Raw genomic sequence first — 12,740 nt, 5'->3', positions numbered from 1 at the left:
TCCTTTCCTTTTAGGGCCCTCCAGGTGTTCCTGGTCTGAAAGGTGGTAGAGGAACTCAGGGTCCACCTGTAAGTAGACATTATGTGCTGAGACTTGACTGCAGATAATCTAATACTGAAATTTATGTAATGTGTGTATTATTCCTTATCTCAGCTTGTTTTTTAAGTATGTAAATATAATTTGCTCAATAATTCAGCCAAGAACATTTGAGGTAACTAGTGCTGTGTTTCTTTTGATAAAGATGCCATTAAAAAGGAGCTTTTTTTTAGGGTGCTACTGGATTCCCAGGATCTGCTGGAAGAGTTGGGCCTCCAGGACCTACTGTAAGTTAATTATAATTTTCCTAGTAGGTATGTTTTATAAAATGGTCACCAAGAATCTGAAGGTTAAATAAAGCAAGAAAGGTGAGCCAGTGTTTATGGCCTGATGGTATTGAAGAGAATAGTTTGTCAGCACTGACTGATTTTTTGCATCATTAAATAAAGCTCATTAGTCTTCACCTTGGTCCAATGCCTGATATTGGTCCAAGGCTTTCCATTGGGTTAAGTAGGCTTTCAAATTGCTGCTCAAATTGCTCCAATGACTTAATTGCTTAGAGGAATAAAAAATCCCAACTTATATTTTCCTCTGTATTTTACTTTTTGTCCTTTTAGTGGTGACTGAAATTACGACAGTTTTTGGAAAAGAAAGAGCCTCTACTGGATTCTTTCATTTGGTGGAGTTACTCCTAAGTTCCATTAAAATAAACTCAAACCCACAAACACAAAATCTCTTCTGTTCAAACATTTGCAGAAACACTACAAATAAATACTAGCTGTGGACCAAATTGAGGGTTGACCACACAGAGAAGTGTGTCATGCTTCATATGCCTTGTAATGTTATGATGAAAAAAACCAACTTGCAGTCATTGTAAGGTTATCAAATGTGAAGTTTATGGAAAACTTAATATGCACATGAAGTCTTTTAAAAGTATTTGAGAAATGAACAAAGGTCTGTTGAAACACTAATTTGTGCCATGGAAATGAAAAGTTTATATCCAAACTTTAGCTTGATTATGGTAGAAAGAATGGGCAAGGGTGAGTATTCTAGCAGTGGTTATATACTTGAGGTGAAAGAAAAAAGCAAAAAAGAGAGAAACATAGAGAAGTGTCTTTTAAAGAAGTGAGTTTGGAATTGAAGATTGAGGGGGGACATGGATGGAACTTGGACATAATTTGATATTTATTTCATTTCATTCATTTGATCATAAAAGAGATGATAATAGCTTTTAGCTCATTCTCATTTGTTAGCCTCAGAGCTTGCATTTATAGCTAATTGAAACAAAGTCCTTAGAATTTTATTGTCCTGGTCAGAAAAGGGCCAAATATAATGATGTGTTTTCATTTTTTTAGGGAGCCCCAGGGCCTGCTGGGCCTATTGGTGAGCCAGGAAAAGAAGGTCCCCCAGGTCTTCGTGGTGATCCTGGTTCTCATGGCCGTGTGGGAGATCGAGGGCCAACTGGGCCTCCTGGTGGCCCTGGGGACAAGGGTGACCCAGGGGATGACGGGCAGCCGGTACGTCCCTTGGCTGTCCCTCCACCAGCTCCAGGCTCTCTCTCATTGCTCATTGCTGCTGACATGACAGTGACATTGCTTCCTCCTCTGGATTTCAGGGCCCAGATGGCCCCCCTGGCCCAGCAGGAACTACTGGTCAAAGAGGAATTGTTGGAATGCCAGGACAGCGAGGGGAGAGAGGCATGCCTGGGCTGCCAGGGCCTGCAGTAAGTGAGCACCAGGCTGTGTGCCATCAGCCTGGGATCTTCTGTGTGAGATTTGCCCCTTAGCATGAGGAGAAAGCTGGAAAACTCCAGTTGCAGGAGGGAATAGAGAGAGAATAATAAAGAACTTAATCTCATTCAGATGCATGGGATGGAAGGTTTACTTCCTTTTAGTTTCTGCCATAATGGAAAGTCTGAACCTGAATTAAGAGTAGGTGAATAATAACATTAAGGCTCTTGTGTAAAATGTTCCTATTTGACTTAAAACTTGGTCCTTGAAAACAACAACCCCACACTCTCATTTAGGTACCCAAATGTCACTAGAATATGAGTAAATACTCTGCAAGCACAGTTTCATAAATTGTGAACTACAGTCTTCCAAATTGCCACTTGAGCTCTCTTTGCATTCATGTAGGATTTATAGATATTTGCTTGATAGCCTAATGATCCAGTAGATCAAGCCATTAAATAGTATTAAATCCATTAGTAAAAAGATTGATATGGAGGATCTGTCATTACCACTGGATCCATGAAGTCACTTTATAGCTAAAGTCGGCCAGAAATTTTTCAAGGCTAACAAGATTTGTTGGTGTTGAGACAGAAAAACATGTTATTTATTTCAAACTTCATTATTTTTTTCTGAAATCTAAAACACCATACCTATTGCAGAAAATGATATCAGACTTACTGATTTATCAGTAACTTCTTAAAAATACATAGTATATTAAATATGTATTCAAATTATGTAAGAACCCTTTCTTTAAATATAAAGGTTTTTTTCCATGCACAAATGTAGATAGTACTTCAGTCTGGCAGTAGTAGTTTGGCAGGCAGCAGGTTTTTAGTGCTTTCTTTATTTTGTGATTAAAATTTTAATATGATATTTGTAATGTTTTTTAGGGTACTCCAGGAAAGCAAGGTCCCACAGGGCCACCTGGTGACAAAGGTCCCCCAGGACCTATTGGCCAGTCAGGTGCCACTGGGCCTGTAGGTGAAGCTGGTCCAGAAGTAAGTATTACAGCATTGTAGCATGCAAGAAAAGACATAGTCATTCTCCTTGACTTGAAGTTAGAAGTGGAGAACAACTTTCTAATTCTTCTAGAAATGCAGGATTACAGAGTTAATCAATAGCTCTATTTTATTCCATAACTCCAGGGACCTGCTGGTAATGATGGTACTCCTGGACGAGATGGAGCTGTTGGAGAACGTGTAAGAATATATTCTCTTCTTAATTTTCTTCTGCAAACCCTCATTTTATTCTTGACTTATTGTAGATTTTCTTTTCATTCAGTTAACCTGATGGAGAGCTTGTTCTGAAAGTGTATCCCAGCTTTGAATATAGTACCTCTCAAAGCTGAGGATGCCTGGCTAAGAGGCTAAGAACATCTGCTTCCACAAACTCAGACTTGAGTTCTTGCAGCAGGAATATCTTTGTAGGTTGCAATTGCTCAAAAGTAGACTGGCAGTGCTACAGTTTTATTGCATTGGTCCAGGCCAGTCCTCTTTAGATAAACAGCTGAAATTCTGTTTTGCAGGGTGATCGTGGTGAACCTGGCCCTGCAGGCTTACCAGGTTCTCCAGGAGGTCCAGGAACTCCGGGTCCTGTTGGCCCTCCAGGAGATGCAGGTCAAAGAGGTGAAACTGTAAGTGATGCTTTTTAAAAAAATATTTTGTTTATCAAAAACTGTTGTGTATGGTTTTCATGCATTGCCTCACATTCTTTCTGTATGCAATCTTTGTAGGGTTCTCGAGGTCCCATGGGTCCCCCAGGCCGTGCAGGAAAGAGAGGTTTGCCTGTAAGTTGCCCATGGTCACTGAGGTTTTGTCTGAGATAGCACTGAGGAAAGTGTGTGAGGAATTCAGCCCAAATGAGAATGCCAAGCAGGGCTTCACCTTGTGTTGTGGGTGCAGGTAGTTCTGAGCTGCAAAGCTGCACAGATTTGGATATTTGTATTTGGATACTCCAGTAGTGCTTTGGAAGCCTCTTTATTTGGAGCATGTTAGTGTCTGGATAATGATAGGACCTGAGTTAGCAAATGGCTGGAGTCTGGTCTAAATAAGGGGTAAGGAAATGATTACTTAACAAAAAAGGATGTTTTTAGATAAAAATGGCAGAAATACAACAAAATCACCTGTTCCCATTAAAAAGCCTTAATTCAACTCATGAACTTCCAGCTTCAGTCTGAAAAGGAAAATAAACAAAACTCCTCTTTTTTATGTTACATAAGTCTTTTACAATCCAAGCCTGGAACAGAAAATTAATTGCAAACTTGGGAAATTCAAAACAATGTTGTCCTGTCCCTAAGCAGATGTCATTTGAGAGACAGTAAAGTTTATTGAGTAGTTAGTGATAATGATGCCATAGACAAACTATTTGGAATCTGGCATTGAGAAATTTAGCATGTAATTTGGGCTGAGAAATATAGAATTGAAAACAGCAGCCACATTTTCCAATGATTCTTGAATTAGTGTGAGAAGTTTGCAATTATCAAAGCTAACAAGGAAATTGTGACAGTAATAGGAACAAGGTATTTGTGCTGCCTGGGTGTTTTCTGTAGTTAGGGAATGTAACTTCACTTGTACTTCAATCATAATGAAGGTGAAAGAAGCTGTGAGAAGTAAAGATGCAGCCTGGATGATTTCATATTGAAAATATGCTTTATCATAATGAATCTGTAAGAGATCTTTAATATTTCAATCTCATTAACAAAAATCATCTGCCTTATGCAGTGAGGTGAAGAAATACACTGATATTTTAAAAATTGGTTTTCTAATTTATTTATTATCATTAGTAGAGTTCCATGGGTTTTTACTGTATTATGTAGCTAAGTAGAGTAAATTTGCTACAACTGTATTTAAGTGCAGCACAGTTTTCTGTAATTATTTACTTATTCTTTGGTAAAAAGTTAAGATTCCTGGAGCTGCCTCAATGCTATCACCTTCTCCATCTTTAAAAGGGAAGGAGGTTAAGTGCAGTGTCTAAAAGAAAATGAGGGGGTTTTGAGGTTGGAGTTTTTTCCCAGTTCTTTTTTCCCAAAATTTTACATTTCATCATTGATATTTACAGGGTCCCCAAGGACCTCGTGGTGACAAAGGTGACAATGGAGATCGAGGTGATAGGGGCCAGAAAGGACACAGGGGTTTCACTGGACTTCAAGGCCTTCCTGGCCCTCCTGTAAGTTGTTCTTCTTTTACTATAATCTTATTTGCTTGGTACTAAAGTGGTGTATCAGGAACATAGTTATTTAAAGTGGAAAATAAAGCAAAGTAGTAATGTTTTCCCCACAAGGTGTTTGAGTGGCCTGGTGTCTGTACTTGCTAATATTTTAATGCAATTTTAAAATGCCGTTGCATGATGAGTTAAACCTGTTGCTGCAAGATGTGTGTTCTATTCTTGTTCCCTTTGCAAGGCCAATCCCTTACAGTTAATGACCTGTCAGCACAAGATGGTAACAAAAGCTGGTAGTTTGAGATAAGCAATTTAGAGTGTGAAATGATTTTTGGCAGTGTTTGAATTCATTAGAGTCAAGGAACCCAGTGCAAAATCCCAAAAGGACTGTGAGAGCATTTCTTTCTAATATTTTCAAGAACTTTAAGATTTCATTGTCAATTGAATGGAAATACCATGGAAAACTTGCTTTTAATTTTTTTTTTATTTTAATATTTATACATTTATTCACTGGTGATGTGAAAATGTTGGAAGTTTCAATGCACAGGAACAGCAGCAACAAAAAACCTGACACCAAAATTATTTTTTCACTTGGCAATAGAGCTGTCATTTACTTTCTTGTGAGCCACTCTGATTATAAATACCTTGAAACCAGGGCTTTTCTAGAGAAACAGCTTTACAGCCAATCTGATTACTTGATTAATTAAGTTACTAAGGGATTAAGGCAAAGGTACCACACATTGTTTATGTACCTTTTAATCCTATTCATACCAAATTGTGTGTATCGCACACTAATGCCTTAAAACTAAAGTAACATGCTGTAAATGGCACAATGATACAATAATTTCTTCTGTTTAGGGTCCAGTTGGTGAACAGGGCAGTCCTGGCATTCCAGGCCCATTTGGTCCTCGGGTGAGTACAACTTTTAAGGCTTTTCTTGCTTGGGTCTTGTTTTTTTTTCTTGTTCAGATGTCTATTTCTGCTTCACTTGGATTTCAATGACTTTTATTGACTTGGATATCATATGGTCTAAAATCTTTTGCTGAGATATCACCTTGTTTAATATAGTAAAGCTTTGTCATGAGTGTAGTTTTTTGTAGCTAAAAATGTTGGCTCAGAATGACTAGAAGGCTGCAGTCTCTTTTTACAGACACTTTTGCTGCAGCTCTGCCACTCATCCCCCATGCATGTCATTTACTCAAAAATAAAGGAGAAATACTGTCCCTTGGGAACATCCTAGGGAGGCATCTACATCTACCTCTGAGCCTGTGTCTGAGGGCGTACAGAAGCTACTCCTGTCTGCACAGCATCTGGAATCTGAAACTTATCCCACTTGAATGGTTAAGGAGAAAGATATATAGCTGAACCAAGTTGTATTATCTGAGGTGATTCACTTGAGAAGAGCAGCTTTTAAACTGCCTTCTTACTTTTACAGGAGAAGAAAAAAGGTGATTTTTAAAAGTTTGGTAATAGGCACAAGTAATCAGATTGGTTCCTGACAAGATATTGCATGTAATGGGCTGCTTTGTAAAACTTTGTTACTAAATGCTGAAATACATTCCATCTATTTCCTATATTTTCTAGGGTCCTCCAGGTCCAGTTGGTCCTTCTGGAAAAGATGGAAGTCCTGGTCCACTTGGGCCAACTGGGCCTCCTGGTGTTAGAGGGACTGTGGGAGAGGCTGGACCTGAGGTAAATTGATGGCAATATAGGGGAAAAAGTTATCTTCAAATAATCAGATTCTTTTTTATAGTCCATCACATTATTTTCTTGAATATCTATGAGCTCAAGACAAACGATAAAATGTGGTAGTTTCTCCAAGAAACATCCAGGCCAACTGTATTGGAAGGTTTCATTTCTTACTCATTTTCATCTTCTGAAGCTGGGATGATCCCAGCCTCATCCACCTGTGCTCTTTTTTAGGCTGAGTTGGATGTAGTTCTGTGGGTGGCTTACTGGATCCTGCTGGATCTGTGGTCCAACACGGCTGTTTGGCCACTTGGGTCCTAAACTCAGGCCCAAGCACAGGCCAGCAGTGGCTCAAAGCTGGCAGTCCCAGAGAGTGAGCACAGCCACCTGCCTGACTGCCAGCACCCTCCTCCCCTGTGCCATGTGTTAGGGAGATCCTTCACTCCAAATGAACAGCCCAAACTGTAACACTGAGCCCAGTGACCTTCATGCTGGGCTGAGGTTTACAGACACCAAACCATGAGCTGATTTAGGGTAACTAGCCCTGAAGTTTTGTGGAGTTTTTTTTGGTGGCAGGCTTTGCTATCATTTGGCATAGTAATTACTCTACTGGGCCTCTGTTGCTTTCTTGTTTTGAACCTTAGGGCCCACCAGGTGAGCCTGGTCCTCCTGGCCCTCCAGGGCCCCCGGGCCACCTCACCGCTGCCATCGGTGACATCATGGGACACTATGACGATGCCATGGCGGATCCACTCCCGGAGTTCACTGAAGATGAAGCAGCCCCTGATGACCACAATAAAACAGACCCAGGAGTCCACGCCACGCTGAAGTCTCTGAGCAGCCAGATCGAGACCATGCGCAGCCCCGATGGCTCCAGGAAGCACCCAGCGCGCACCTGTGATGACCTGAAGCTGTGCCACCCCTCCAAGAGGAGCGGTGCGTGGTCACACCTCTGCTCTGGGCCCTCTGAGCCTGCCTTGTGCCCAGCATGGCCTTGGGCACTGCTTTGCACTGCTGCAACATCATTCTGCTCGTGTCTTCCCAGCTGTTTCAAAAAGCTTTGTGATGTAACACAATCACGTTTAATGTTCTTTGCAGGTGAATATTGGATTGATCCTAACCAAGGATGTGTTGAAGATGCTATAAAAGTGTACTGCAACATGGAAACTGGGGAGACCTGCATTTCTGCCAACCCATCCAGTGTGCCCCGCAAAACGTGGTGGGCCAGCAGGTCCTCTGACTTAAAGCCTGTTTGGTATGGCCTTGATATGAACAGGGGATCACAGGTAAATAAATACAGTCACTCTTAAAATTGGCTTCTGTGAGGCTCGTTGCCTTGTGGCTTGGAACTTCTGCTGCTGCTCTGAGCAGGTTCTGCCACAGTCACAACATTATACCTGTTGATTGACTGGCTTATAGTCAATTCATTGTTAGTATCATATAATAAAGATAGGAAATAACTGGGAAAAAACGCAATGCAAGTGCATCTAATGCAGGATTGGCTAAAGCAGACAAAAACATCAGCTGGACAAAAACATCAGCTTCTCTATCAGTCTTTTACTAAATCTTGTCTTGTCTTAAATGACTGTACTTCTACCCTAATACATAATCCAGATCCCTGCTGTTTTAATTGAATTCTAATCTTCTTTTCAGAAAACTCTATACTGATAAAAATATGAAAATTACTTTATAAATTTGCTTGAAATGAAAGTATGATTGTTATCATATGATCAGGTTGATCCATGATGAATCCATCAGTCTCTAGGCAGATAAAATTTCACTCATGTTTCTGCTGGGTTTTTCCTCTATGATAATTTCTAAGATTAGGCTTAATGACCCTGACAAATAACAGAAGTTTGTCCTATGTGAAGTATATAATTTATTAACTAACTTTTTCCATTTTTATTTCTAGTTTATCAAAAGCACAGAGAATATACTCAAATGTTGTTTCATAGAGCATTATTACTTTGAAATTCAGTATTTGGTGCATGAAAAATAATGCTTTTTTTTTTTTTTTTGATTACTAAGAACAGTTCAGAACTTTAACAGCTGAGAACAGATGTGATATTGATTGTTTTTTTGAGATGAATTATTTATTACTAAATTCAGGAAGTCTTGTCATGACCTAACACATCCCAGTTGATGTTGAGCAGCCTGCAGAGCTACACAGAGGGGTTTGTAAGGCAGTTGCTCTGTGGAGGAACAAATTATCTTCAGGGATACTAAAAAAAGAATATTTCAGTATTTTGAAACACTGTCAGATTTGGTAACTAATAGTATGAGCAATGTAATAGTCAAGTGCACTCCTTATGGATTCTAAATAATAAATGTGTCCCAATGAATAAAATCTTCTCTTCATTGGTTTCAGTGAAATTTATAAACTTTTACTAATTCTTGATTGTTGTTTTTTATCTTGCAATGATTCATAAAACATGATTAAAATGGAACCTGCATTAATAGGATTAAAAAAACCTCAGGAATTTTAGAATTTGTCTTACTGGTCGAAAAATTACTTTTTTTTTATAGAAACACTGACACTTTGTGAAACATTTGTCAAACTCCTGTGCCAATTAATTAGTTTATAAGGCCCATATGCAAATTTTGTTGGTTTATAAGGCCAGTATAGTCAAACTTTGTTTGTTCTGCTTCTAGATACAATAGCAACCCTATAGAAAAAAAGTTAATAATTTGGCAATATATCAGGTGCATTGTAAAAGAGGTTTCTGTGCTTGATGTTTCTTACCTGCTTCAAGGTTACTCTAATGCATTATTCCATATGTAAGAATCCCTTTCAGAAATGAGGCAGAATTCATTCCAAAGCTTGGCATTATCTGTGGAGGCCCAACTTCCTCTGACTTGTGCAGTTGCAGAGAATTATGATCAAAATTCTCCAAACTTCTCCCTGTTACAGAATTTCTAAATTTCTTTGTCCTCAACTGGTGGCAAATTACAAAAGAAACCACTTAGATTTTATGTAATAGGGCTCATACTGGTCATGTCTGAAAGATGACAATAATGGCAGATATCTCTAAATTCACCAACACTTAATTTCAGTGTCCTGTCAAATGACCTATTTCTTTATCTCCAAAGTTTGTGTACGGGGATACAGCTGTCACTCAGATGACATTCCTGCGCCTCCTGTCCAAGGAAGCCTCCCAGAACATCACCTACCTTTGCAAAAACAGTGTTGGGTACCTGGATGACCAGACAAAGAACCTGAAGAAAGCAGTGATTCTGAAAGGGGCCAATGACCTGGAGATCAAGGCAGAGGGAAACAGCCGCTTCAGATACACTGTTCTGCACGACAGCTGCTCTGTAAGTTTGGGGGCTTTGCCCAAAAGGACTTTTGTACATTTTCACTTCTCTCTTGAATTAGAGAAAACACCCACACAAGGAAGTAATTAAAATTCTGCAGGACTTTGTAATGAATTGTAGACATAACTGATCAAACCAAATCAAAAGGGATGTTGTTATAATTCTAGCTTCACATAATAAAAGTCTGCACTATTTAGTGGCTATTTATAAATTCCTTCTTAGTGAGCATACTGAGATACATATCTTGGTATTTTGCGTTTCCCAGTACTTGTTTAGCTCTGAGCTGAGTGGAATCATACAAACTGGTGAGATAACGACAAACTTTTGTCTGCCAGATGGGCAAGATTATTGCAGCAGTATTGTGGAGGAAACTCACTGAGCTGGAAAGGAAAACTCCCTAAAATGTTGTGGTGAGCACAGAAAACAGAAAGCAGTAGATTTTTAGAAACTTGGCAGTTTCAGCCAAGACCAACATACTGGCAAATATTCCTAAATCTAGTCCTGCACCTGAAAAAAGTTAAGTACTCTCTGTGCTTTAAAGTAAGCCCACAATTATGGGTGAAGGCACACATTATGAACAGTAGAGAAGAATTTCATAGTATAAGAGAAAAATCAGCCCTGATGTGTCAGTCTGATAGATCTGCTCATTAGAGACATTTCAAAATAACCCAGGTGCAGTGCAGACAGCATTGCTCAGTGTTACTCAGCAAAGATGCAGTGACACCCTCGTGAACAATCAGACAACTGACTCACCAGCTGCACTTCAGGCTGGTTTTAACAGAGCCCTGGCCTAATTTTAAATTTTTTCCCTCCAGAAACGCAACGGGAACGTGGGCAAGACAGTTTTTGAGTACAGAACGCAGAACGTGGCGCGCTTACCCATCATCGATATCGCACCGGTGGACATTGGCAGCACCGACCAGGAATTTGGAATTGAAATTGGGCCAGTTTGCTTTGTGTAAGAGCAAGGGGGGAATATAACACACTACCCAGCAACAGCAGCAGTTAAACATGAACTTAGACTGATTGAAGTTAATCCTGAGACTCTTGAAGTAATGGCTGATATTGGATCAGCATTGTATATACAGCTCTTTCTAAATGCCCAGCCTCCTTTTGAATATTTATTTTACTTAAAAACCTTCTGTTTTCAATGATTGAAACCAACTGTTTAGTACAATTTTAAGAGGATTGATGACAACCTTCAAAAAGTAATATGAATCCTTTTCCTCAATTTTGTTTCAAATTATTTTGACATTTCCAGGTATTCAAAATAGATTTAATGTGGAACTATGTAAAAGCTCTAATGGTTATTTCTTTTGCTTTGGTGTGTACTGAATAACAGAAAAGTAGAGCACTTTTGTGAACTGTTGGCTGTATTTCAATCATACCTGCTCCCTGTACCCCAGTTTGTGCTCCTGTGGTTGCCATTCACAGAAAGCTGTGTCTTTTGTAAAAGAAAGTCTCTTCAGACAAGACCATCTCAATTTGGCATTGTTTTTCTTGCACTTTTCTATGTAAGTCTGCTCAGAAGAGTGATCCATAGCCATGGTTAATTTATGAAGTAAAAATATTACTGGGGTAAATAGGGGTGTCCCATAGTAGGGGTGTCCTATATCTTAACTTTAAGGCTAGATTTCACTTCTCACAAACGTATCTGTGTAATTCCATTAAATTATCCTTAATCTTCAAAATATGTCTTAAACCCAATACTTGTTGATTTTCCAATATTTGCCCATCTAAGAAGCCATTACGTATCAAATTATTCAGATGTCTTATATATGGTGCCAGTTTCTGTGTGTTGCAGACCATTCACATGTATACCAGACCAATTGCTAATAAAGAAAGTTTAGAAATTCCTTGGTTTTAGCTGACATCCAGACATGCATCACCAGTAATTCGACTTGCTGGCCTTGAGTTGTCAAGGCAGGAAAGTTCCATCATTTCTTAGCATGAGCTACCTCATCTCTGGAAGTTGGGATGCAATTAATATTCCTGGTTTTCTTTTAGGTATTAAAAGGTGCTATGCTTCTGTTGTTATTTCAAGATAGGAGATAGGCAGGGCAAAAAAAAAAACCAACAAAGTGATGGTGCTAAATGACTCTGTAGAAGGCTGATGAAATAAAGATGCCTGCTGTCAATGTCATGTTCAGAGCTTAGCTGTTAGGCTTGCAGTGTTTGAGAGAACAATGTTACAGTGCATTTAATTGTTGGTCATTCAGTATATAGAATGTTTTGTACCTCCAACATGCTTTATTTTGTAAAGTATGTGGGTACAAACTTACTTAGATTTTTTTGTTTCTTTACTGCATCTGTGCTCTCCACGTTTTTTTGTTTGTTCCTTAAAAAAAAATAAACAGCTGGGGCTCTCCCTAAAGAAAGTCATGCACATAGCTTTATTCATGTATCTTTGCAAAGCATTTAATTAAATACATGCTTCTCGCTATGTAAGTGGTTTCCTTTTTGTAAAACTCCTTCCAGTGTGTTCATTCCATATCAGTTCGTCCCCAGGAAATTAAAAATAGAAGTACTTATTGTTGTTTGGTTGCTGTTTGCATAAATCATTTGCAAGGCATTTGAAATATTTTGAAGACAGGAGTAAAGGAGTATTTGTGAAGTACCTTCTGTGTCAGCTTTTACAGATAGGTGTCAGTTGTATGAAGGAAATCAGCAGGCCTAGAAAATACACATAGATAATATTGTTTGAGACTCCAGAGAGAATTTTTATTCAAGAATGAAATGCGATTTGGCCAATTCCTAGTGGCAATGGGAGTTAACACTAAGAGGAGACAGTTTCTGGACAAGACATAAAGT

General features: G+C 39.0%; 1 protein-coding gene across 1 annotated transcript in view; it reads left to right on the top strand.

The window, feature by feature from the left end:
- The window catches only part of COL5A2 (collagen type V alpha 2 chain), a 96,993-nt gene extending 84,621 nt beyond the window's left edge, over positions 1–12,372 (top strand). Inside the window, exons 40-54 of the mRNA XM_058028291.1 lie at positions 15–68; positions 270–323; positions 1,392–1,553; positions 1,652–1,759; positions 2,657–2,764; positions 2,912–2,965; positions 3,292–3,399; positions 3,499–3,552; positions 4,824–4,931; positions 5,784–5,837; positions 6,510–6,617; positions 7,259–7,550; positions 7,713–7,900; positions 9,705–9,929; positions 10,745–12,372. Of these exons, the coding sequence (XP_057884274.1) occupies positions 15–68; positions 270–323; positions 1,392–1,553; positions 1,652–1,759; positions 2,657–2,764; positions 2,912–2,965; positions 3,292–3,399; positions 3,499–3,552; positions 4,824–4,931; positions 5,784–5,837; positions 6,510–6,617; positions 7,259–7,550; positions 7,713–7,900; positions 9,705–9,929; positions 10,745–10,891 (1,824 nt within the window). The 3' untranslated portion in view covers positions 10,892–12,372. The remainder of the gene's footprint in view (positions 1–14; positions 69–269; positions 324–1,391; positions 1,554–1,651; positions 1,760–2,656; positions 2,765–2,911; positions 2,966–3,291; positions 3,400–3,498; positions 3,553–4,823; positions 4,932–5,783; positions 5,838–6,509; positions 6,618–7,258; positions 7,551–7,712; positions 7,901–9,704; positions 9,930–10,744) is intronic.
- Positions 12,373–12,740: the final 368 nt, after the last annotated feature.

Source organism: Melospiza georgiana, chromosome 7 (assembly GCF_028018845.1).
Source record: "Melospiza georgiana isolate bMelGeo1 chromosome 7, bMelGeo1.pri, whole genome shotgun sequence".
NCBI classification, from domain to species: domain Eukaryota; kingdom Metazoa; phylum Chordata; class Aves; order Passeriformes; family Passerellidae; genus Melospiza; species Melospiza georgiana.
The sequence above is the reverse complement of the archived record's forward strand: the minus strand, read 5'-3'. Positions and strand labels throughout refer to the sequence as shown.